A 27115-nucleotide genomic window follows, 5' to 3' on the forward strand; every position below is an offset into this window, starting at 1 on the left:
CTGAAATATCTATTTGAAATCTTTCAGTGACTATTATCATATAAAGAAGCAGATTGAGTCAGATTTTGTTGATGGTGCTAATGTGAGGTTATCAAAACCTTTTCTTGACCTGCCCAAGGCAGAGCAACAATCAAGGCTGAAAGACCGTTTAAAGAAATACTGCCAGAAGGTTGGTATTGTTATTTTAAACAACTTTGTTTAATAATAGAGATCATACTGAATCAAGATGGCATTCACAGGCATACAAGCGTGTTCTTGACAAACCAGTTACAGAACTCCGTGAAGCAGGAATCTGCATGCGTGAAAATCCATTTTATGTTGACACTGTTCGCAGGTGAGTTAAGATAATTGTATATTGACTGAGTAGTAAGTTAACCTTTGCAGTATTTAGTTGATGATAGATACTATGCCCTTGTGGTGTATAATCTGCAGAAAATATTTCTTAATATAAGTTCATAAGTTTATGTATATGCATAGCGCCATTTGTCTTATGAAATTTTTATTCATACTTATGTAGGCACTACGGATATTGGATGGCGGTCTTCCTGATATAGGCGGCATTAATGATGAAGAGACTTGTTTTCTTGATGAGGTAGGTCCATAGATATTTAACTTGTTAAAGCTTCAATGTTTTTTCTTTTCACTTTTTCCCAGATTCAACCTTGCGTTCCTAAGGGATCCTTATTATTACTATTCAGGAAAAAAAACTTGTTTCCAAGAACCTCTGACACCTATTTTTCATTCCAGAATGAGACTTTGAATGATGACTATACTACTACGTTTTTTTTTCTTTTAATTTTTGCAGGGTGAGGGGAGGTGGGGGGAGGATGAAGTAACTGCTATTTATGATATAATAACCAGTTGTATTCATTTTAATTTGCTAAACCTACTGTATTGTCGGGGAAGCATCTGCAAGTTTTGAAAAAAACATAACAATGAATCAAGCAACCACTCTCCTTGACATAATGATCAGATTTCAATTGTGGTTACTTAAAAGGTTTGCTGGGAAAGATTGTACAATAGTTTCTCCACGCTAATGCTGTGCTATCTGGATATAGGTCCACCAACCTGTTCTTACATATTCTGGAGCCAGAGAAGTTACTGTGGAGTTAAAGGTTTGATATTAAGAGAGTTATGTTCACTAATTGATTGAAGTACATATAACTTGGTGACATTTATAAATATTTTTATTTATGTTACAGATACACCACCTAGCTGTGGATGCCTGCCCTTTTAAAAAGCAACCAAGTTAATGAAATGGAAGGAGGCGCTTTATTAGGAATTGATAATGAATTCAATTCCGGAGCTAATCCCACTATTGATCAGAGTGGCTTTGATGAGGCTGCCTCGTGCACATGCCTTTGGAGTCCTGAAACAATTGATTCAGCGGTGCCATGCAGATGCAGTTACATCTCAAAACACATATGCGGACGCAATATTGCAACATCTGTATTGATGGCTTTGCAGGTTTTTACTGTGTTTACTTGCCTCCTACTCCTCTTTTTTACACGTATAACTACTAAATTCCTTCCTATATTGCAGCCCTCAGTCAAAACTTCACGATCCAGCTCTTCACCAGCTACTTCACAAGGTAACAACATTCATCTTCTTTTCCTCTTTATCTTAAAATTTTTAATCTTTCCAAAATGTACTAGCCAACTTGATAGGGCAAATAAGAAGGTTTATTGAATTGGATAACCCGAGATGTTACAACTTTTTCCCACCTTTAAAATAGGTTTTCCATTATTTTTGGTTTTATGCTTGTTGGCCTTTTGTCAGTTCATTTCATTGTGGCTTGAATATTTCAGTTTAAATTTCTTACCAATTTTTTCTTTATTCTCATGTCTTTTTATTGCATAGGTATTATAGGTCATGCAAAAAGTCTTTGCACTGTTGTTGGCAGAGTTCTGCAAGTTAGGTGCAACAATTGTATTTGCAAACTTCTCAAAGATTATTATAGACACGGAAATATGATCTTGCTGCAGCCAAAGCTTACTGTGACAGTTTGTTAAGAATTATACAGTCTAGGTCTGTCTTGTAAAAGCCATAAGTTAACTATTTTTCTTCCCAGTCCTGTTAGGGAGAGAACTTTCTCTGGCCAATAATCAGCCAACGTTCGTGGCGTTACGCATCCAAACTTCAAAAAACATGGAATAAAGGTGCTGGTTCTAGCACCATGGCATCATGGCTGCACGAACAAAAAGAAACTTCTGGTGCCACGACTTCACAAACAAGGGAAAAATCTCCTGCTGGCGCAGCACCAGTTCTCACGCTGTGATGGTGGCTGAAAAATGTTGGGATAATCACATTTAAACCTATTTATTTTTGGTAGATTTTTGTCGACTTCTTTAAGAGTGAAAAAACTTCAATATTTTACCGAACAAAAATATTGTCCACAAGCTCTTACTATGTCTAGCTGATTTTGTAGAGACTTATTTGAATGGATTGAGTTGGAACCATTTCAGTTTTGGCGGTCATTGCTATTCATGGATCAGGTTTTGTCATCATGTGTTTTCGTTAATTGTTTAGTCCTCCTCCTATTGGTTGTTGGTAATGCATCTAATTATTACCTGTGAATTATAATGTAAATTTGTGCTATCTGAAGTGTATGTAGTTGTGCAGTCTTGCAATCATTTCACTCTTTTGTTATTTAATTCAAATCAGCATCATTGCCTAGTTATTGTTCTTTTCCCACTGTAGTATAACTATGGTGGAATACCAGCAAAATCAGATGAATCTCTCAAGTTGACATTATATCAAGCTGGAATATTGCTGAGTACTTGCCAAAGAAAATCCAAGCAAGTTGCGTTCCATGAATCTTACTTTAAATATACAATTTCTAAAGGCAAAGCATTGCAACTATGGAGAATTGATTTATTGAATTCTAATTGGTTAGCCTTTATTGAAGGATTCTTCATCTCTAATTTGTTTAGTTATATTCTGTCTTCCTGTAGGATCATTTCATTGTCATTGTTTCTCAATTCTTGTATATTCCTTGGAGCTATGCACAAAAGCAAACAGGAATCAGGGAATCAATGCTGAATGGTGACTCCTGCACCCCATCGATTAACATTGGAGCTGCGGAGGCTTTGGAATCAGAAATGATAGTATATATCAAAGAACAGGTGAAACAATTACAGAGCTTTGGGGAGTAGGGACTGAAGTTGCCTCATATTTTGATTCAAAATATTAGTTGTTAAATTATTTTGCCTTCTATTCCACAGATCAGCTCTTACTTCACGGACAATCTTTTACGAATTCTTCGTTATATTGTTCTTCACATAAAAGGGGCAAGCAAATCAGAAGATGACCCAAGTACATCATCTGGCCTTCCTCAAATTGTGGGTGATCAACATAGAGGGGATGCATCCTTGGAATTTATCAAGCATGTCTGTGCTGTGTTGGCCCTCGACCAAAGTGTGCAGCATGATGTGTTGGTAATAATTGTTTTCCCGAGCTATATTTGTTAGAGAGAGAGAGAGAGTTTCCATGAGCTGTTGATCTTTTTCTCTATGTATGTTCTTGGTCCGCAAATTGATAGTTTCGTGATCTATGTCATTCCTTCATCCTATCCAATGTCATTTGCAGGTAAAAGAAGACAAATTAAATAAGAAATATTTGCATAAATCATTTCATGTGTATTTACTTACGAATAATCACAGTAGGATGAAGTGAGGGTAACAAGATAATGAGGTGATAAGTCTCAAATACTAAATTGAGTAAACAAAAATGAATCATTTAGTCACCCTGTCATTACTAATTACTAAAAGAAACTGAAAAGTCAAAAAAATACATAGATTTCTATTACGCAACAATACAATGTTTTTCCGGCAAGTTTTCAGAATATCAATACATTTCTATCTCTTGGGGTTTTGTGGCTCCATATTATTCCCTCAGCTCCTTATTATTTGTCACTCGTTTTTCTTTGCATTATTTATTGTTGAAGTATCATTATGCTTGTAATTTATATAAGTATTGAAAATATTCTACTATTTTATCTCTTCATTAGTGATTCTAAGTTTCTTAATGCAAAGTGATTAAAAAAGGGGAATGAATGAAGTATTAATTAGTGTCCAAGCTCCAAATTATTAAATTTGTCAAATGAAAATCATCATATAATTTGGTCACCATTCATATCTTACTTTTCCTTTTATTTTATATAAAGTTTTACGGGGTTCCATATACTTTCACTATTGATTTAAAAGGTAGGACGTGGCATAAAAAGATAAATAGATTTCACACTACAAGGTCATGTGAAAATTTATCTTGAGAAGATCCATTTTTTGGAATAAGTTGGTGGGTTGTGTAAATTCCTTTGCTTAACAAGGGTTTAATGCAAAGAGAGGAATTGAAGAAGTTAAAAGTCATTTGGGTCCTCAGAATTTCAGACTAGACACTTTAGTTTCCAACTAAAATTAATTACTTGATTGGTCCTTAACAATTAATTTCGCCAGTCACTTAGGTCTTTGGTTTCGTCAACTCTAACGGAAGACAAAATAGTCCCTGACAACTCTAACAGAGGATAAAATGATCCCTGACAATTCTAACAGGGGACAAAATGATCCCTGACCCCTTTGTTCGAAAACGACATTGTTCTCCCCCAATTTTCATCACATCTTGCATAACCCTAACATTCATACTTTCCTTCTTCATCTTCACAATCTTCTTTTCCATCTTTTCCTTCCTCCTATTAAGCTCTAAGATCAAGCCATGGTGTAACTATCACGCGTGTTGCACCTACCTCAATATGTCATGGGTCACACACTTCCTATATCTCTATGGCTGGTATACCCACCTCCTCTGCACTTCACCCATCAGAAGCATCCTCCTCCACGTCCTCGATAACAGCATCACCTCCAACCCCTGACAACATCCACCACATCCTCAAGACCAAGTTTCACACCTACCCCAAGGGCACGCCTTTCTCCACTCTCCGGCAAGCAATATAGATTGTTGGACATTGGGACATCATGAGAAGATTCTCTTTCGACATCATATGTAAATTCTCATTTAGAATGAACCCTGAGTGCTTTATTCCTTCTTTTTCAGAGTCCAAGTTGGCAAACAGTTTCGACCTTGCATCCAAGCTATCAGTACAACGAGCAATGTTGCCGTTGCCGCTCATATGAAAACTGAAGCAATTACTGAATATTAGTTCAGAGAAGAAGCTGAAAGAAGCGATCGGAGTGGTGGACAATGTGGTCATGGAGATGATAGGGCAGAGGAGGGCTAAGACGGTGGCGAAGACAACGGGTCTTAACAAATTAGACTTGCTGTCTAGATTCATGGGATCCATTGAAGACGACAAGTACTTGAGAGACATAGTCATTAGTTTTCTGAGTATGAATTGGTTAAGAATAAGTTGAGGACTTTTCTTCTTGTAAGCATTGAAGTTGCAGAGTGTGCATTGTGTAGCTTGAAGTTATAGTGGTAGACTGTTAGTGTTATGCGAGATATGATGGAAATTGGGGGAGAACAGTGTCCTTTTCGAACAGATGAGGTCAGGGACCATTTTGTCCCCTGTTAGAGTTTTCAGGGACTATTTTGTCTTCCGTTAGAGTTGACAAAACAAAGAACCTAAGTGACTAACAGAGTTAATTGTTAGGGACCAATCGAGTAATTAATTTTAGTTAAGAACTAAAGTGTCTGGTCCAAAATTCTTTGAGGACCAAAATGGGCAAATACTCTTTTTTTCCCTTTACGAAGAAATATCGATGCCTTCCTTATTCACATATTGTAATGACTGCAGAGACCTGGACCTATGCCTTGACTCGGCTTTATTGACTCAGGAGTGGTGTTGTGCGGTGCCACAGTGTGGCCAGCCTTATGACCGCGATCATACATGCTGTTGGATTAAATATAAAATCTCAAATATTATATCAAACAAGAGCTATTTCTGAGTATTACACTAAAAAGTATATCCTTGGTTGTCGTTCTAAACATACACAATACAAAAAATCTTCTCTCCATCTCTCTCTTTCAACAGGATTGAATAATATCCTTTTTTGGAGAAAAATATTTTTGGTTATACTTTTAAAGATCTAGTATTTTTAGAAAAATGTCAAAAATATTTAGAGAAAAGGACAAATAGGTCCGTGACTCCTCCAAAACGTGGACAAATTTACCCCTCCGTTAAAGTCACGCCATTAATCCCGATGGAAAACGCTGATGTGGCTCCCGTGGCGCTGAGCTGGCCGTTAAAGGATGACACGTGGTCCCTAGCTTCTGAAAAGAGGACGTATTAGTCCCCACGCTCCAAAACGACGCCGTTTCTCCCCTACCCCAATCTTTCAAATTCTTGAGCCATAATCCTTTGAATGCACATAAAGGGTGAAGTGGGTGAAGCGGGTGAACGAAGAAAGGGAGCATTTTGTCCCATAGCATCTAATGGGGTATCATCTAGCTCGAGAAGAAGTGGAGGTGGAGGTGGAGGAAGACAAGACCAGTTCGCTGAAGGCTCGGTTCCTAACGGGAAGGATGGCAAAGATGGCATCTTGATGCTGGTAGAAATTAGCGAATTAAAAATTGTTAAAATATATACGTTGCAAGTATAGTTCTTAACTCGTCAAAAATCTGCCTTATCAATTTATAAGGGTGTCACAGAAAATAAAATTAAAATACTGGGAGTATGAGTCCTAGGTCGTCTCCCAACGAGTTGCAGGAAAGGGTGCTATTTTATTAATCAGAATGTTTTCAAAAAATGTTTGATTGAATGAAAGAAAATTAAATTGGAGAATTTATATAAATTTAAATAAAAACCTTGATTGGGAGTTGATTACATGGAAGCCCTATTCTTGATGGAATACTTTCAAGATTAATTGACAATTGAGAATTATTACGTTTAGTTATCCTTTACTAAGTAAGGGGAAGTCAAACAAGTTGGAATGCTGTTCTATCCACAATTTTCAATCCACTCTTGGGAGGATTGGTGTTAGGAACTAGAGAGCAAGCCAACAATAAACTCAATTACAACCCTTCTCTTGAACATTCCGCTCAAGGGTTCCTTTCAATCAACTCCCCATCAAGTTAGGGAACTACTCACTCATTGTAAATGCAAAATTCATAACATCAACGTAGGAATTAAAGAAAGACATGATAAGTAATGATGAAAAGATTAATTGAAAGCAAAAGTAATTCTTATATTAATAAAAGCTAAAATAATCCAATCGTAAAATCAAATAAAATTAAGGAATATGGAAGAGTAAGAGACAAGTGAAGAGAACGAACTAGAATGTCGAAGTCTTGATGAGGCAAATAACTCTTCTCAATATCCCAATACAAAACAATGAAAATAACCTATCCTAAAAACTATGAATGTGTAGAGAGAAAATCTAGAGGAGGAGTAAAACTAGATCTAAAAACTAAAACTATGCGGAATGAATGTCGTTTTTTTTGGTTTTTGCATGTTCTCTGGCTCTAGTCTGCTGTTCTGGGCCGAAAACTGGGTCAAAATAGGGCCCAAAATCGCCCCCAGCGAATTCTGCAGATTATGCAGATCGCGCACGTCACGCGATCGCGTCGCTCATGTGGACGCGTCATTCGCGTTTCTGCTTTGCCACGCGGACGCGTCGTCCATGCGGCCGCGTCGCTGCAAATTGCTCTCTTCCGCGCGATCGCGTCATCCATGCGACCACGTCGCTTCTCGCTGGTCATCTCCTCAATTTCTTGTGTTCCTTCCATTTTTGCAGGCTTCTCTTCCAATCTCCAACTCATTCATGCCCTATAAAGCCTGAAACACTTAACACACAGATTACGGCATCGAATGGAATAAGGGAGAAATAAAATACATAATTAAAAGTCTCTAGGAAGCAAGTTTTCAACCATAAAACATCTTTAGGAAGGAAATATAAATGCATGCTTATTTAATGAATAAGTGGGCAAAGATCATGATAAAACCACACAAATAAAACACAATATAAACCATGAAATAGTGGTTTATCAACCTCCCCACACTTAAACATTAGCATGTCCTCATGCTTAATTGAAGGAGATAAAATAAATGAGTAAGAACATGTAAAACCTATGAAATGCAATGCAATGCCAACTATATATATGAATGCAACTACATGATTCTTGTCCACTTGATCAATAGTAAATAAGTTCCTCAAAACAATTATAATTCAAACTCCACTAATTCAATTCTCATAAAGTAAGAGCAGGTAAAAATGCAAGAAGATAGCTCATGAAAGCAGGGAACATAGAAATTCAAGCATGGAACCCTCACTGATGGTGTATGTACACTCTAGTCTCTCTAGTGTATAGGGTAATCACTCTATCATTCTCTAATCATGCTTTCTAATTTTTGTTCTTCTCCTAACCAATCAACAACATTTAACATACCAATGCAAACATCATGAGGTCTTTTCAAGGTTGTAACGGGGCCAAGGTAAGGGTAAGGATGCATATATGGCTAAGTAAGTTTATAATTTGAATCTTTAATTAACCCAAACTTTAACATAACCTATATACATACTCTATATAACTTTAGAATTCACACCTAGCTACCCAGAAATTTCCTTTCACTTTCCATACTCATGTTTCAACTCTTATTTTAATTTTTTTTTATCATATATGCATTGACTTTTGAATTCTTAAATTGGGGTAATTTTGTCCCCTTTTTTATTTATTAGATATTTTTGGATTTTTTTTAAACATAGAAACATAAGAATAAACATAGCTCATCAATGCACATAGATTTTTGATTCTTATAGTTTCACATGAATAGGTATCCAAATTCCCAGTATATTATCCTCATTCCCTTATTATTCTTTTGTTCCCACAATTTTCCATACTTAAATAAAATACACACTTCTATCTTAAGCTAACCAAAGATTCAAATTGGGATGTATAATTGTTTTTCTGCTTAAGGCTAGTAATGTGGTAAAATATAGAACAAATGGGATTTAAAGGCTCAAAGTGGTTAACAAAGGTAATTAAAAGGGTAGGCTTAATTTGGATAAGTAAGCTAAACAAATAATGGCCTCAATCATATGCAAGCATATAAATATAATAAACATTGGAAATATAAGATGAAACAAAATATAGATTACAATCATAGAGAAGTAAACACACAAGAATAAAATAATTATGGTTAAATAATGTAACCATTCATAAAGGCTCAAATATCACAGGTTGTGTGTTCTTTTAGCTCAAAAATCATGTTCCAATTACAACTTCAAGCAATTTTAACCTAAATTTTTTTTAATTAAAATTAGTGAAATTTTGTTCCAAAGATAGAGTCTTAGAAGAAACTTATTGTCTTTTCAATCAAGCAGAACATGCATGCAACTAACCTATTACTATGCAATTTATCCTATTCTATAAAAGAAAAATCTAACTAAATATCCTAATTTATTGGTGCTAGGGGAGAGAAATTGCCTCCGGAAGTTAAGTACTGACCGACCTCCCCACACTTAAGGCATTACACCGTCCTCGGTGCCATCTGTCAGGAACAGGGGTGGGCTGGTAGCAGTATCTCCACAGTTGGGACCATCATGGCTCCCTGTGCTGGTAAAGGAAGTGGAGTCCGGGGTGTCTGAGTCCTTGAAGCGTCCCTTGAGTAGCTCCTTGAGGTGTTTGAATCGGCGCTCGTTACGGTGCTCTCTTAACTTCGCTTTTTGTTCTTGCCGATCCAACCTTTTGATTATCTGCTGGAGCAGTTCATCAGTTGTAGGTGCTTGTGGTGTTGAAGAATGAATATCTTCAACTGGGGCAGTGGGAAGGCTTGTAGTGGCTGCTGAAAGTCTGAGGTATTTCCCATTAGGGACATACTGATCATCCCGTGGGAGCATGACTTTGGTGTCTCCAGCTCTGTAGGAGACTCCGGCTGCTGAGACAAGATCTGAGACCAAGGCTGGAAAAGGTAAGTTGCCCGCAATTTGTACGTGTCCCATGGCATTCCGGATATGTCTTGGTAGATTCAGAGGCTGGTCTGTAAGGATGCACCATAGTAGAACGGCCATGTCCGCAGTGAAAGAAGACTCGTGAGTGCTCGGAAAGACGTAATGGGACATGATCTGTGCCCATACGCAAGCCTCCAAGGTAAGTGCTGAAGCCAATATACCCTTAGGGTGGGTACGATGGTATCCGTAGATCCATCGGCTGCCAGGTAGTGCGATAACTCTGAGAACAGCGTCCCAGTCAAATTGGTACATCTGACGCTTGAGTGCGGCTTCTTGAAAGGCGTCCAATCCTTCTGGAATAGGGGAAAGACTTAGAGCTCTTTGAATGGCCTCTTCTGTAATGGGGACTTGCTTCTGACGAACAGAGACAGACTGCAGAGTTGGCAGGTGGAAGTTGGAGTAGAACTCGACTACCCAAGAAAGATTGACCTACCTTGGCTGTCTCTGTAGGAAATCCCATTGTCTTTGGGCAATTCGCGGCTCAACAAAGGTAGCAATATTGGGCGGGAGGAGAAGAAGGTATTCGTTGTTGTAATTCCTTTCTGCCAGAATGGGGAACATCTGCTCACAGTAGCGATTGGAGAATCGCGCAGTGTCCTTTGCTGGAAAGGCTCTTTCTTTATCATCAACCTTTATTATCCTCTTAATCTTCTTTGTTGAGGGCTTGACTGCAGTGGAAGACGGTTCTGCCACTAATTCTCTTTTTGTTCCTCTTCTTGTTGGTTGTTTGGGAGTAGCTTTCTCCTTTCCTTTCTTGGTGGCCATCCTGAAAAAGGAAAAAGAAAGTAAATTAAATTTAAAGGGATAGAGCAAGGAAGAGGGTGGTGTAAGTGATAATCAATGCACAATAAAGACGAATGGCGTTAACACATGGTCCGGATTACATGTGAAAAGCTCATCAATGAAAATATAGCAAGTGCAGGTGGTACAATGGAATGCAAGAGGTTTATTGGCATGCAGGCAAAGGCATGAGTAGCATAAATCAAGCATTCAATGTCCAATTGAAATATGTTATCATTCGTAACAAATTATCACGTTTGGATTGACAATTAAATTCAATTAATAAAATAGTGAAAGGATTTTGTGAAAAGCAAGCATTGAATATTAGAGTAGAATAATGTAGAGAAGTTCATAATTCCATATGGGCTTTTTCACAAACACATAGCATGCATGTAGAATAAGTTCTTGAAAATAAGAATATGAGCATGCAAGTAATCCCTTAAAATAATATATAATTGTCAAACAAATTTATAACAATCCACAAGCATATAATTACAAATAATGACTCATATAAATTGATAACACCAAGTAAAAAGGAAAAAGAAAGAAAAAGCAAATAAGAACAATGAAGGTAAAAAGAAAAGAAAAGAAGATAACATGTAAAAATAAGAAGAATAATAGAAAAGTGAGGAGGGAAGAAGAGAAAGAAAACCTTGTTAATGGGGTGAGAGAAAGTAAAAAGTGAGAAAGGAGGAAGAAGGAGGAAGGTAGGAAGAAGAAATAAGGGGGAAAAGAGAAAATAGGATTTGGGGAGAAAAAAGATATGATATTTGGCAAAATTAGGAAAATTGTGCGCTGCAAGCGACGCGATCGCGTGGGGCACGCGGTCGCGTGACTTGCGCTTAAGGTGATTGACGCCGTCGCGTCGGTCACGCGGTCGCGTGACCCAGTTTGTGCCATCGGCGCGAGGCTCGCCTCGCACTTGCACAACTCTCTGTTCAGAATCATTAAATACCAAATTTTGGGTGACGCGATTGCATGGGGCATGCGATCGCGTGAGTGGGCTATTTTTGGGATACGACGCGGCCGCGTGGGGCATGTGGTCACGTGAGGTAGACTGCGCGTCCGGCGCCAGTCCAGCACCACTCTAGCACAACTTTCAGCTATGCACCATTATTACGCCGAAATCCTTGTCATGTGGCTGCGTGGGGCACGCGGTCGCGTGGGAGGCCATTATTCCCATATGACGCGATCGCGTCAGCGACGCGATCGCGTGGGATGATTTGTGCCATTGGCACGCCTCCAGCCACGCTCTCGCGTGACTCTCTATTCGTTTTTATTTTTTCTCCCAGCTCCTAGCGACGCGGACGCGTCACTGAGGCGGTCGCGTCGCGTGGAAAAATTTTTTTTTTTCAAAAGCCAAAGTATGTGAATGCAGATGCACGAAATATACTAATAAAGAGAAGAGTTATTGAATAAGGAAACTAAAAATAAAGAAAAGAACGATCATACCATGGTGGGTTGTCTCCCACCTAGCACTTTGCTTTAACGTCCGTAAGTTGGATGGTCCACTAGCTCAGTCTTCGGCTATGTGGGGGTCTTCCAAGCAGAAGATCTTGAGTTCCTTGTCTTTCTTTCGCTTCTTGCCATGGTACAGCTTTAAGCGATGTCCATTAACTTTGATAAGTTCAGAGCTCGAAGGATGGCTAAGGTGATAAACTCCGTACGGTTCGGCCTTCTCTACTCTGTATGGACCTTCCCATCTCGATCTCAACTTGCCTGGCATGAGCCTTAGTCGAGATTTGTAAAGGAGGACTGAGTCCCTGGTGTGCGAAATCGTGATCATTCCATTCCTTGGTAACGACGCTAAAAACTCAATACGCACGTTCATGATCTTATATCTATTTCACAACTTCGTACAACTAACCAGCAAGTGCACTGGGTCGTCCAAGTAATAAACCTTACTTGAGTAAGGGTCGATCCCACAGAGATTGTTGGCTTGAAGCAAGCTATGGTCACCTTGTAAATCTCAGTCAGGCGGATTAAATTGTTTTAAGAAATTATAGTTGATGAAAATAAATAAAATATAGAATAGGATAGTGGTACTTATGTAATTCATTGGTGAGAATTTCAGATAAGCGTATAGAGATGCTTTCGTTCCTCTGATCTCTGCTTTCCTGCTGTCTTCATCCAATCAATCCTACTCCTTTCCATGGCAAGCTTTATGTAGAGCATCACCGTTGTCAATGGCTACATCCCATCCTCCTATGAAAATGGTCCAATGCGCTGTCACTGCATGGCTAATCATCTGTCGGTTCTCGATCATACTGGGATAGGATTTACTATCCTTTTGCGTCTGTCACTACGCCCAGCACTCGCGAGTTTGAAGCTCGTCACAGCCATCCCTTCCCAGATCCTACTCGGAATACCACAGACAAGGTTTAGACTTTTCGGATCTCAGGAATGGCCATCCATGGGTTCTAACTTATACCACGAAGACACTAATAACTCGGACTCGGTCCCCTGTATTAGATATCCAAGAGATATCCATTCAATCTAAGGTAGAACGGAAGTGGTTGTCAGACACGCGTTCATAAGTTGAGAATGATGATGACTGTCACGATCATCACATCCATCATAGTGAAGTGCGAATGAATATCTTAGAAGCGGAATAAGTTGAATTGAATAGAAAAACAGTAGTACTTTGCATTAATCTTTGTGGAACAGTAGAGCTCCACACCTTAATCTATGGTGTGTAGAAACTCTACCGTTGGAAATACATAAGTGATAAGGTCCAGGCATGGCCGAGAGGCCAGCCCCCAAACGTGATCTAAAGATGAAACTAGAGATGTAAATACAATAGTAAAAAGTCCTATTTATACTAAACTAGTTACTAGGTTTTACAGAAATGAGTAAATGATGCAGAAATCTACTTCCGGGGCCCACTTGGTGTGTGCTTAGACTGAGCTTGAAGTTTACACGTGGAGAGTCATTCTTGGAGTTGAACGCCAGTTTGTAACGTGTTTCTGGCGTTGAACTCCACTTTGCAACTTGTTTCTGGCGCTGAACGCCAGACTGCAACATGGAACTGGCGTTCAACGCCAGTTTGCGTCATCTAAACGCGGGCAAAGTATGGACTATTATATATTGCTGGAAAGCCCTGGATGTCTACTTTCCAACGCAATTGAAAGCGCGCCATTTGGAGTTCTGTAGCTCCAGAAAATCTACTTTGAGTGCAGGGAGGTCAGAATCCAACAGCATCTGCTGTCCTTCTTCAACCTCTGAATCTGATTTTTGCTCAGGTCCCTCAATTTCAGCCAGAAAATACCTGAAATCACAGAAAAACATACAAACTCATAGTAAAGTCCAAAAATGTGAATTTTAGTTAAAAACTAATAAAAATATACTAAAAACTAACTAAATCATACTGAAAATTATGTAAAAACAATGCCAAAAAGCGTATAAATTATCTGCTCATCACAACACCAAACTTAAATTATTGCTTATCCCAAAGCAACTGAAAATCAAATAGGATAAAAAGAAGAGAATATACTATAAATTCCAAAATATCAATGAAATATATCTCCAATCAGATGAGCGGGACTTGTAGCTTTTTGCCTCTTGAATAGTTTTAGCATCTTACTCTATCCATTGAAGTTCAGAATGATTGGCATCTATAGGAACTCAGAGTTCAGAAAGTGTTATTGATTCTCCTAGTTCATTATGTTGATTCTTGAACACAGCTACTTTATGAGTCTTGGCCGTGACCCTAAGCACTTTGTTTTCCAGTATTACCACCGGATACATAAATGCCACAGACACATAACTGGGTGAACATTTTCAGATTGTGACTCAGCTTTGCTAAAGTCCCCAATTAGAGGTGTCCAGGGTTCTTAAGCACACTCTTCTTTTGCTTTGGACCTTGACTTTAACCGCTCAGTCTCAAGTTTTCACTTGACACCTTCACGCCACAAGCACATGGTTAGGGACAACTTGGTTTAGCCACTTAGGCCAGGATTTTATTCCTTTAGGCCCTCCTATCCACTGATGCTCAAAGCCTTGGGATCCTTTTTATTACCCTTGCCTTTTGATTTTAAGGGCTATTGGCTTTTTGCTCTTGCCTTTTGGTTTTAAGAGCTTTTGGCTTTTTCTGCTTGCTTTTTCTCTTTTTTTTTTCGCTATTTTTTTTTCTGCAAGCTTTGTATTCACTGCTTTTTCTTACTTCAAGAATTATTTTTATGATTTTTCAGATTATCAAATAACATGTCTCCTTGTCATCATTCTTTCAAGAGCCAACATATTTAACATTCTTAAACATCAAATTCAAAAGACATATGCACTGTTCAAGCATTCATTCAGAAAACAAAAAGTATTGTCACCACGTCAAAATAATTAAACTAGTTTCAAGGATGAATTCGAAACCATGTACTTCTTGTTCTTTTGTAATTAAAACATTTTTTATTTAAGAGAGGTGATGGATTCATAGGACATTCATAACTTTAAGGCATAAACAATTAAATACTAATGATCATGAAGACACAAACATAAAGCATAATAAACGAAAAACAGTAAAAATAAATAGACAATGAGATTAAAGAATGAGTCCACCTTAGTGAGGGTGGCGTCTTCCTCTTCTTGAAGAACCAATGGTGCTTTTGAGCTCCTCTATGTCTCTTCCTTGTCTTTGTTGTTCCTCCCTCATAGCTCTTTGATCCTCTCTAATTTCATGGAGGATGATGGAATGCTCTTGGTGCTCCATCCTTAGTTGTCCCATGTTGGAACTTAATTCACCTAGGAAAGTGTTGATTTGTTTCCAATAGTTTTGTGGAGGAAAGTGCATCCCTTGAGGCATCTCAGGAATTTCATGGTGAGGAATTTCCTCATGCTCATGTTGAGGTCCATGCTCTCTTGTTTGCTCCATCCTTTTCTTAGTGATGGGCTTATCCTCTTCAATGAGGATGTTTTCCTCTATGTCAATTCCAGCTGAATTACAGAGGTGGCAAATGAGATGATGAAAGGCTAATCTTGCCAAATTAGAGGACTTGTCAGCCACCTTGTAGAGTTCTTGAGGTATAATCTCATGAACTTCCACTTCCTCCCCAATCATGATGCTATGGATCATGATGGCCCGGTTTATAGTAACTTCAGACCGGTTGCAAGTAGGAATGATTGAGCATTGAATGAACTCCAACCATCCTCTAGCTACTGGTTTGAGGTCAAGCCTTCTTAGTTGAACCGGCTTACCTTTTGAGTCAATTTTCCATTGAGTTCCTTCCACACATATGTCCATGAGGACTTGGTCCAACCTTTGATCAAAGTTGACTCTTCTAGTGTAGGGGCGTGCATTCTCTTCCATCATTGGTAGGTTGAACGCCAACCTTACATTTTCCGGACTGAAATCTAAGTATTTCCCCCGAACCATGGTGAGCCAATGCTTTGGGTTCGGGTTCACACTTTGATCATGGTTTCTAGTGACCCATGCATTTGCATAGAACTCTTGAACCATTAAGATCCCGACTTGTTGAATGGGGTTGGTGAGGACTTCCCAACCTCTTCTTTGGATCTCAAGTCGGATCTCCGGATACTCATTCTTTTTTAGTTTGAAAGGAACCTCAGGGATCACTTTCTTCTTGGCCACAACTTCATAGAAGTGGTCTTGATGGACCTTAGAGATGAATCTCTCCATCTCCCATGACTCAGAGGTGGAAGCAATTGCCTTCCCTTTCCTCTTTCTAGAGGTTTCTCTGGCCTTTGGTGCCATAAATGGTTATGGAAAAACAAAAAGCAATGCTTTTTACCACACCAAACTTAAAATGTTTGCTCGTCCTCGAGCAAAAGAAGAAAGAAAGAAGTAGAAGAAGAAGAGAAAGGGAGGAGAGGGAGAGAGAGTGGGTTTCGGCCAAGGGGTGAAGAGAGGGTTGTATTGTGCGAAAATGAAGAAAGAATGATGGGTTTATATCGGAGTGGGGAGGGGTTAGGGTTCGGCCATTTAGGGTTGGGTTTGGGAGGGAAATGATTTTGAATTTAAAGGTAGGTGGGGTTTTTGGGGAAGAGAGGATGGATGTGAGTGGTAAAGAGGTGATGGGAAAGAGTGATTGAGTTGATTGGTGAGGGGTATTCGGGGAAGAGAGTTATAAAAAGGTATGAAGAGGAGAGAAGAAGTAGGTGGGGATCCTGTGGGGTCCACAGATCCAGTGGGGCCAAGAACTTAATCATCCCTGCTCCAATTAGGCGTGTAAACGCCCTCTGTAGGCAATCCTGGCGTTTAACGCCAGATTGCAGCATGTTTCTGGTGTTAAACGCCACTTCCATGCTTGTTTTGGGCGTTCAACGCCAGTCTGTAACATGTTTCTGGCGTTGAACGCCAGTTTTCCTTTGGGGTACATTCCTGGCGTTTAAACGCCAGAATGCTGGTTATTTCTGGCATTTAACGCCAGTTTCATGCTCTGTTCTAGTGTTAAACGCCAGCCAGATGCTCCTTACTGGCGTTTAAACGCGAGTAAGCCCTTCCTCCAGGGTGTTCTATTTTTAATTCTATTTTTCATTCTGTTTTTGATTTTTCAGTAGTTTTTGTGACTCCACATGATCATCAACCTAATAAAACATGAAATAGTAAAGAGAAAATAAAATAAAAATGATTAAATAACATTGGGTTGCCTCCCAACAAGCGCTTCTTTAATGTCAATAGCTTGACAGTGGGCTCTCATGGAGCCACACAGGTGATCAGGTCAATTTTATAGACTCCCAACACCAAACTTAGAGTTTGGATATGGGAGTTCAACACCAAACTTAGAGTTTGGCTGAGTCCTTCCAACACCAAACTTAGAGTTTGATTGTGGGGGCTTTGTTTGACTCTGTACTGAGAGAAGCTTTTCATGCTTCCTCTCCATGGGTGCAGAAGGAGATCCTTGAGTTTTAAATAAAAGGTTATCCTCATTCAGTTGAAGGATCAATTCTCCTCTGTCCACATCAATCACAGCTCTTGCTGTGGCTAGGAAGGGTCTTCCAAGGATGATAGATTCATCCTCATCCTTTCTAGTGTCTAGGATTATGAAATCAGCAGGGATGTAAAGGTCTTCAACCTTTACTAACATGTCCTCTACTAGTCTATAAGCCTGCTTTCTTGAATTATCTGCCATCTCTAGTGAGATTCTGGCATCTTGCACCTCAAAGATTCCCAGTTTCTCCATTACAGAGAGTGGCATGAGGTTTATCCCAGACCTAAGGTCACATAGAGCTTTCTCAAAGGCCATGGTGCCTATGGTACAAGGTATTAAGAACTTTCTAGGATCCTGTTTCTTCTGAGGCAATTTCAGTTGATCCAGATCACTCAGTTCATTGGTGAGCAAGGGAGGTTCATCTTCCCAAGTCTCATTATCAAATAATTTGGCATTCAGCTTCATGATTGCACCAAGGTACTTGGCAACTTACTCTTTAGTAACATCTTCATCCTCTTCAGAAGAAGAATACTCATCAGAGCTCATGAATGGCATAAGGAGGTTCAATGGGATCTCTATGGTCTCTAGTTGAGCCTCAGATTCCTTTGGTTCCTCAGAGGGAAACTCTTTATTGATCACTGGACGTCCCAGGAGGTCTTCCTCACTGGGATTCACGTCCTCCTCCTCTTTTGTGGTTTCGGCCATGATGGTCATTTCAATGGCCTTGCACTCTCCTTTTAGATTTTCTTCTGTATTGCTTGGGAGAGTACTAGGAGGAGTTTTAGTGATCTTCTTACTCAGCTGGCCCACTTGTGCCTCCAAATTTCTAATGGAGGACCTTGTTTCATTCATGAAACTCAGAGTGGCCTTAGATAGATCAGAGACTAAATTTGCTAAGCTAGATGGATTCTGCTCAGAATTCTCTGTCTGTTGTTGAGTGGATGATGGAAAAGGTTTACTATTGTTAAACCTGTTTCTTCCACCATTAGTAAAGCCTTGTTGAGGCTTTTGTTGATCCTTCCATGAAAAATTTGGGTGATTTCTCCATGAGGGATTATAGGTGTTTTCATAAGGTTCACCCATATAATTTACCTCTGCTATTGCAGGGTTCTCAGGATCATAAGCTTCTTCTTCAGAAGATGCCTCTTGAGTACTGTTGGATGCAGCTTGCATTCCATTCAGACTCTGAGAAATCATATTGACTTGCTGAGTCAATAGTTTATTCTGAGCCAATATGGCATTCAGAGCATCAATTTCAAGAACTCCCTTCCTTTGAGGCATCCCATTACTTACAGGATTCCTCTCAGAAGTGTACATGAACTGGTTATTAGCAACCATGTCAATGAGTTCTTGAGCTTCTGCAGGCGTTTTCTTTAGGTGAATGGATCCACCTGCAGAAGTATCCAACGACATCTTAGCTAATTCAGACAGACCATCATAGAATATATCCAGGATGGTCCATTCTGAAAGCATGTCAGAAGGACACTTTTTGGTCAGTTGCTTATATCTCTCCCAAGCTTCATAGAGAGATTCACCTTCTTTCTGTCTGAAGGTTTGAACATCCACTCTAAGCTTACTAAGCTTTTGAGGAGGAAAGAACTTGGCTAAGAAAGCCGTGACTAGCTTATCCCAAGAGTTCAGGCTATCTTTAGGTTGAGAATCCAACCATACTCTAGCTCTGTCTCTTACAGCAAATGGGAAAAGCATAAGCCTGTAGACCTCGGGATCAACCCCGTTGGTCTTAACAGTATCACAGATCTGCAAGAATTCAGTTAAGAACTGAAAAGGATCTTCAGATAGAAGTCCATGAAACTTGCAGTTCTGCTGCATCAGAGAAACTAATTGAGGTTTCAGTTCAAAGTTGTTTGCTCTAATGGCAGGGATGGAGATGCTTCTTCCATGTAGATTGGAATTAGGTGCAGTAAAGTCACCAAGCATCTTCCTTGCATTGTTGTTAGGTGCGTCTGCCATCTCCTTTACTTGTTCAAAAATTTCAGTAAGGTTGTCTCTGGATTGTTGAAATTTAGCTTCTCTTAGTTTTCTCTTCAGAGTCCTTTCAGGTTCTGGATCAGCTTCAACAAAAATGCCCTTTTCCTTGTTCCTGCTCATATGAAAGAGAAGAGAACAAGAAAAGAAGAGGAATCCTCTATGTTACAGTAAAGAGGTTCCTTATTGTTAATAGAAGAAGAAAGGGAATAAGAGTGAAGAAGAATGGATAATCCAAACACAAGGGTGAGGATAGGAGCAGAGATATGAGATGAAAAGAAGTGTTAGTAGATGAATAAATAAATAGAAAGAGATGAGAGAGAGGTTTTCGAAATTTAATTAAAATAAAAATTAAAATTGAAAGTTAGATTTCGAAAAGTAAAGTTGAAATTAAATTAAAATTAAAACAATTAGTTGATTAAAAAGGAATTTTGAAAAAGGAAAGAGGGAATTTTCGAAAATAAGAGAGAGAGGATTAGTTAGGTAGTTTTGAAAAAGATATGATTGAAACAAAAAGATAAGATTTGAAAATCAATTTTAAAAAAGATAAGAAGTTAGAAAAGATTTTGAAATTGAATTTGAAAAAGATATGATTGAAATTTTAATTTGAAAAAGATTTGAAAAGAAAATTAAAAAGATTTGATTTTGAAAACTAAAGTTGATTACTTGACTAACAAGAAACTAAAAAGATATGATTCTAGAGTTTAAAGATTGAATCTTTCTTAATAAGCAAGTAACAACTTGAAAATTTTCAATCAATCATATTAAATGTTAGTAAAGATTTTGAAAATTAAGAAATAAAATAAGAAAAAGATTTTGAAAATCAAATTTAAAAAGTTTTCGAAAATATGAAGGTAAAATGAAAAAGATTTGATTTTTGAAAAAGATTTTGAAAAGATAAGATTTTTAAATTGAAAATTTGATTTGATTCATAAGAAACAATTAAATTTAAAAACTTTTTGACTAAATCAAATCATATTTTCGAAAATTTTGAGTAAAATAAGGAAAATATATTTTTTTTATTTTTGAATTTTTAATGAAGAAAGAGAAAAACATGAAAAAGACTCATAACATAAAAATTATGAATCAAAACACTCAATGCATGCAAGAACACTATGAATGTCAAGATGAACACCAAGAACACTTTGAAGATCAAGATGAACATCAAGACTTATTTTTTTGAAAATTTTTAATGAAAGAAAAACATGCAAGACACCATACTTAGAAATTTTCAAACTTTAGAAACTAACAAATTAAAAATGCATATGAAAAACAAGAAAAGACACAAAACAAGAAAATATGAAGATCAAACAAGAAGACTGGCCAGGAACAACTTGAAGATCATGAAGAACATATGATGAATTTTCGAAAATTCTTGAGAAAAAGAAACACATGCAAGACACCAAACTAAAAAAATTGACTCTAGACTCAAACAAGAAACACAAAAATATTTTTAATTTTATGAATTTGAAAATTTTTTTGTATTTTTCGAAAATTAATTCGGAAAAACGAAAAAAGAAGAAATTTTTTTTTTTGAAAATAAAACAAAAAGAAAGTTACCTAATCTGAGCAACAAGATGAACCGTCAGTTGTCCAAACTCGAACAATCCCCGGCAACGGCACCAAAAACTTGGTGTACGAAATCGTGATCATTCCATTCCTTGGTAATGGCGCTAAAAACTCAATACGCACGTTCATGATCTTATATCTGTTTCACAACTTCGTACAACTAACCAGCAAGTGCACTGGGTCGTCCAAGTAATAAACCTTACGTGAGTAAGGGTCGATCCCACGGAGATTGTCGGCTTGAAGCAAGCTATAGTCACCTTGTAAATCTCAGTCAGGCGGATTAAATTGTTTTAAGAAATTATAGTGGATGAAAATAAATAAAATATAGAATAGGATAGTGGTACTTATGTAATTCATTGGTGAGAATTTCAGATAAGCGTATAGAGATGCTTTCGTTCCTCTGATTTCTGCTTTCCTGCTGTCTTCATCCAATCAATCCTACTCCTTTCCATGGCAAGCTTTATGTAGGGCATCACCGTTTTCAATGGCTACATCCCATCCTCCTGTGAAAATGGTCCAATGCGCTGTCACTGCATGGCTAATCATCTGTCGGTTCTCGATCATACTGGAATAGGATTTACTATCCTCTTGCATCTGTCACTACGCCCAGCACTCGCGAGTTTGAAGCTCGTCACAGCCATCCCTTCCCAGATCCTACTCGGAATACCACAGACAAGGTTTAGACTTTCCGGATCTCAGGAATGGCCATCCATGGGTTCTAACTTATACCACGAAGACACTAATAACTCGAACTCGGTCCCCTGTATTAGATATCCAAGAGATATCCATTCAATCTAAGGTAGAACGGAAGTGGTTGTCAGGCACGCGTTCATAAGTTGAGAATGATGATGACTGTCACGATCATCACATCCATCATAGTGAAGTGCGAATGAATATCTTAGAAGCGGAATAAGTTGAATTGAATAGAAAAACAGTAGTACTTTGCATTAATCCTTGAGGAACAGCAGAGCTTCACAACTTAATCTATGGTGTGTAGAAACTCTACCGTTGGAAATACATAAGTGATAAGGTCCAGGCATGGCCGAGAGGCCAGCCCCCAAACGTGATCTAAAGATGAAACTAGAGATGTAAATACAATAGTAAAAAGTCCTATTTATACTAAACTAGTTACTAGGGTTTACAGAAATGAGTAAATGATGCAGAAATCCACTTCCGGGACCCACTTGGTGTGTGCTTGGACTGAGCTTGAAGTTTACACGTGGAGAGGTCATTCTTGGAGTTGAACGCCAGTTTGTAACGTGTTTCTGGCGTTGAACTCCACTTTGCAACTTATTTCTGGCGCTGAACGCCAGACTGCAACATGGAACTGGCGTTCAATGCCAGTTTGCGTCATCTAAACTCGAGCCAAGTATAGACTATTATATATTGCTGGAAAGCCTTGGATGTCTACTTTCCAACACAATTAAAAGCGCGCCATTTAGAGTTCTGTAGCTCCAGAAAATCCACTTTGAGTGCAGGGAGGTCAGAATCCAACAACATCTGCAGTCCTTCTTCAACCTCTGAATCTGATTTTTGCTCAGGTCCCTCAATTTCAGCCAAAAAATACCTGAAATCACAAAAAAATACACAAACTCATAGTAAAGTCCAGAAATATGAATTTTAATTAAAAACTAATAAAAATATACTAAAAACTAACTAAATCATACTGAAAATTATGTAAAAACAATGCCAAAAAACGTATAAATTATCTGCTCATCAGTCCCCAGGTTGGAACTCTTTCCTCTTATGTGCTGATCATGTACAGCCTTCATCTTCTCCTTGTATAGTCTTGAATTCTCATAAACTTCTAGGCGAAGGCTTTCCAGTTCTTGCAGTTGCAACTTCCTTTCAGCTCCGGCTCCTTCGATTCCTATATTGCATTCCTTTACTGCCCAAAAGGCTTTGTGCTCTATTTCAACAGGGAGATGACAAGCTTTTCCATAAACTAAGCGAAAAGGACTCATCCCAATGGGTGTTTTATATGCTGTTCTATACGCCCAGAGTGCATCTTGTAGCCTGGTGCTCCAGTCTCTTCTATGAGGCTTTACTATCTTCTGCAAGATACACTTTATCTCTCTATTTGACACCTCGGCTTGCCCATTAGTTTGGGGATGGTAAGCTGTTGCAACTTTATGAATTATCCCATGCTTCTTCATCAATCCTGTTAGTCTCCTGTTACAAAAATGGGTGCCTTGATCGCTCACGATTGCTCGTGGTGATCCAAAGCGACAAATAATATGGTTTCTCACAAAGGAAACAACAGTGTTAGCATCATCAGTGCGGGTAGGAATTGCTTCCACCCACTTAGAAACGTAATCCACAGCTAACAAAACATAAAAATAACCATTAGAATTTGGAAATGGACCCATAAAGTCAATGCCCCAAACATAAAAAATTTCACAGAAAAGCATAATTTGCTGAGGCATCTCATCCCTCCTGGATATATTACCAAATTTCTGGCATGGGAAACAGGATCTACAAAATTCAGCGACGTCTCTAAAAAGAGTAGGCCACCACCCACAGTCTAAGATTTTTCTGGCAGTTTTTTGAGGGCCAAAATGTCCTCCACTCTCAGATGTGTGACAGGCCTCTAAGATGGACTGGAATTCTGATTGAGGCACACACCGTCTAATTACCTGGTCAGTGCCACATCTCCATAAATATGGGTCATCCCATATATAATATTTACACTCGCTTTTCAGCTTGTCTCTTTGATGCTTAGAAAAGTTTGGAGGAAAGGTACGGCTAACTAAATAAATAGCTACAGGTGCACACTAATGGACTATCTCAGATACTGCTTGCAGGTTATCAAATGGAAAATTATCAGCTATAGGAGTGGGATCATCTGTAATGTGCTCAAGACGACTCAAGTGATCTGTCACTAAATTCTGCTTACCACTCCTATCCTTAATTTCTAAATCAAATTCTTGTAATAGCAGTATCCAACGTATAAGCCTTGGTTTAGACTCCTTTTTAGATAATAGATACTTTAGAGCTGCGTGGTCTGAATACACTACTACCTTCGTACCAAGTACATAGGCTCGAAATTTATCCAGAGCAAAAACAATAGCAAGAAGCTCTTTCTCAGTAGTAGTATAATTAGACTGAGCGGCATCTAAAGTTTTAGACGCATAAGCAATAACAAAGGGGTCCTTACCTTCACGCTGAGCCAGTGCTGCTCCTACTACATGGTTGGAAGCATCACACATAATCTCAAATGGTTGGCTCCAGTCTGGTCCTCTTAAAATTAGGGCTTGATTCAGTGCGGTCTTCAGCTTATCAAATGCTTGTTTGCAATTATCACTGAACTCGAAGTCAATGTCTTTCTGCAGTAATCTGGATAAGGGAAGTGCTACCTTACTGAAGTCCTTTATGAATCTCCTGTAAAAACCTGCATGGCCAAGGAAAGAACGGACCTCCCTCACAGAAGAGGAGTGAGGTAAAGTAGAAATAACATCCACCTTTGCTGGGTCTACAGAAATGCCAGTATTAGACACAACATGTCCTAGTACAATTCTTTGTTTAACCATAAAGTGACATTTTTCAAAATTTAGCACAAGGTTTGTATTGACACATCTATCCAATACTCTAGATAATCCATCTAAGCAAAGGCTAAAAGAATTGCCGTATACACTAAAATCATCCATAAAGACTTCCATACAGTCCTCAATAAGATCAGAGAAAAGAATCATCATGCACCTTTGGAAAGTAGCTGGTGCATTGCACAAGCCAAAGAGCATTCTCTTGTAAGCATAAGTCCCAAAAGGACATGTAAAAGTGGTCTTTTCCTGATCCTCAGGAGCTATATGAATATGGAAATAACCTGTGTAACCATATAAGAAACAATAATGCGATTTATCTGACAGGCGATCCAGCATTTGATCAATGAATGGAAGAGGATAGTGATCCTTACGGGTTGCTTGGTTGAGGCGTCTGTAGTCAATGCAGACCCTCCAGGCGTTCTGAACTCTGGTTGTCAGGAGCTCTCCATGCTCATTCTTCACTGCAGTGACTCCAGACCTCTTTGGCACTACTTGTACTGGGCTCACCCATTCACTGTCTGAGATGGGATAGATGATATTTGCCTCTAATAGTCTGGTCACTTCCTTCTTGACAACCTCTAGAATAGTGGGGTTCAGTCTTCTCTGTGGTTGACGGACAGGTCTTGCTCCCTCTTCTAAAAATATTCTATGCTCACAGATTTGAGGGTTGATACCCACTATGTCTGCCAAACTCCAACCAATTGCCTTCTTATGCCTCCTCAGCACACCAAGTAGCTGTTCTTCCTGTTGGGAAGTGAGCTCCCTTGCAATGATAACCGGAAACTTCTGCCCATCTTCAAGGTAAGCATGTTTGAGGTGTGGAGGAAGGGGTTTTAATTCTAACTTCTGATCATGTTCAAGCTCTGGATTGTTTGGAGCTGGTAACAGTGGTAAGGCACTGTCATTGTCCTCTGAGAATGTCCCCACACTTGGACCTTGTCTTGTGTGCTTCTCTTCAAATTCCTCCTGGTGAACTTCAGCCATGGTTTCATCTATAATGTCACACTGGAGGATAGAATGATCCTCCGGAGGATGCTTCATAACTCCATTCAGATTGAAGATCACTACTCGGCCATCTATTTCAAAAGAGTATGTTCCTGAGAAAGCATCTAATTTAAACTTTGAGGTCTTCAGGAATGATCTTCCGAGTAGGATTGATGATGGCTTATCTGAGGCATTCTGGGGCATTTCCAAGATATAAAAATCAATGGGAAACATGAGTCCTTTAATGCCCACTAATACGTCTTCAGCAACTCCAGCCACTGTAATAATGCTCTTATCTGCTAACACAAAACGAGCTGCTGACCTTTTTAAGGGAGGGAGCCTCAAAATATCATATATAGACAAAGGCATTATACTTACACATGCTCCTAAATCACACATGCAATCAGAAAATACTACACCACCTATAGTACAATTAACCATGCAAGGACCTGGGTCACTACACTTTTCAGGTAAACCACCCATTAAAGCAGATATGGAACTTCCTAAGGGAATAGTTTCTAACTCATTAATTTTGTCTTTATGGATACATAAATCTTTTAGAAACTTTGCATACTTAGGTACTTGTTGAATGACATCAAAAAGGGGAACAGTTACCTCAACCTTTTTGAATATCTCTACCATTTTGGGATCAGGTTTCAGCTGCTTTTTGAGCTTCCTTGCAAGTTGTGGAAATGGAATGGGAGTGGTGTCTTCTGCAGTGTCTGCGCCATTTGGTGCCTCCTCCTGTGGTTGCACTTCTTCTTCTTCAGCTGTGTCCTGTATGTCCTCTTCTTCTTCAACATCTTCTATTTCCACTACCTCTTCAGCTGAGGTGTGTTCTGGTGGGCTTGGCTCCTCCTGATTCCTCTCCTGCAGTGTGGTTTCGGACCTCAGGGTGATAGCATTGATACCACCATTGGGATTGGGTAATGGTTGAGAGGAGATTCCACTGGAGCTCGAAGGTTGATTATTAGAGTTAGTCATTGATCCAATCTGGGAGACAAGAGCCTGCAGGGTAGCAGTTAGACCATTTAGAGTGGCATTAATGTTGTTTTCCATGGTCTGGTGTCTCCGCTCAATAGATTGTAGTAAGTCATCATTGGCAGATGAAGAAGGATAAGTAAATTGAGAGGTCTGCTATTGGGTATTCTGTGGTCCTTGGGGTTGCCTCAGATGAGGTGCTCTGTAAGGCTGATTTTAATTCAGATTCAGATTCTGATTCTGCTGCCTGTTGTTGTTATTATTCCACCTCTGAAATCCTTGATTATCTCTGCCTCTTTTGTTATTGTTGTCCCTCTAATTTTAGTTAGAATTGTCCTGCCATCCATGGTTGTAATTGCCACCTTGATTGTATCCTTGGGTTGGGGCGGTCATAGAAGTTATGAGTGGCTGCCACGGTGTTGTCTTCCTGCTGGAGCTGCGGACACTCATCAGTATAATGGCTGTAATCTGCACAGATTCCGCAGACTCTTTG

At 39.0% G+C, this 27115-nt stretch overlaps 2 protein-coding genes across 2 annotated transcripts; both read left to right on the forward strand.

Annotated features, from left to right (window-relative positions):
• The first annotated feature begins 805 nt into the window (after positions 1 to 805).
• LOC148562429 (uncharacterized) lies at positions 806 to 2607 on the forward strand. The gene is made up of 4 exons (XM_088489522.1): positions 806 to 1115; positions 1203 to 1467; positions 1543 to 1591; positions 1861 to 2607. Exons 2-4 carry the CDS (start codon positions 1222 to 1224, stop codon positions 2010 to 2012), a joined length of 447 nt encoding a protein of 148 aa, XP_088345648.1. The 5' UTR covers positions 806 to 1115; positions 1203 to 1221; the 3' UTR covers positions 2013 to 2607.
• On the forward strand, positions 2191 to 3627 carry LOC107604742 (DNA polymerase epsilon catalytic subunit A). The gene is made up of 5 exons (XM_088489521.1): positions 2191 to 2328; positions 2429 to 2495; positions 2701 to 2802; positions 2955 to 3125; positions 3225 to 3627. The coding sequence occupies exons 2-5, from the start codon at positions 2487 to 2489 to the stop codon at positions 3468 to 3470; spliced, it is 528 nt and encodes a 175-aa protein (XP_088345647.1). The 5' UTR covers positions 2191 to 2328; positions 2429 to 2486; the 3' UTR covers positions 3471 to 3627.
• Positions 3628 to 27115: the final 23488 nt, after the last annotated feature.

The sequence above is a fragment of the Arachis ipaensis genome, chromosome B6 (assembly GCF_059453495.1).
Source record: "Arachis ipaensis isolate K30076 ecotype BB chromosome B6, ASM5945349v1, whole genome shotgun sequence".
NCBI classification, from domain to species: domain Eukaryota; kingdom Viridiplantae; phylum Streptophyta; class Magnoliopsida; order Fabales; family Fabaceae; genus Arachis; species Arachis ipaensis.

Coding starts and splice junctions, on each gene's coding strand:
- LOC148562429 (XM_088489522.1), top strand. CDS start 1,222: ATGCCTGCCCTTTTAAAAAGCAACCAAGTTAATGAAATGGAAGGAGGC. Junction 1,468..1,542: donor CTGTATTGATGGCTTTGCAG/GTTTTTACTGTG, acceptor CCTATATTGCAG/CCCTCAGTCAAAACTTCACG. Junction 1,592..1,860: donor TTCACCAGCTACTTCACAAG/GTAACAACATTC, acceptor TTTATTGCATAG/GTATTATAGGTCATGCAAAA.
- LOC107604742 (XM_088489521.1), top strand. Junction 2,803..2,954: donor GCCAAAGAAAATCCAAGCAA/GTTGCGTTCCAT, acceptor GTCTTCCTGTAG/GATCATTTCATTGTCATTGT. Junction 3,126..3,224: donor TAGTATATATCAAAGAACAG/GTGAAACAATTA, acceptor TCTATTCCACAG/ATCAGCTCTTACTTCACGGA.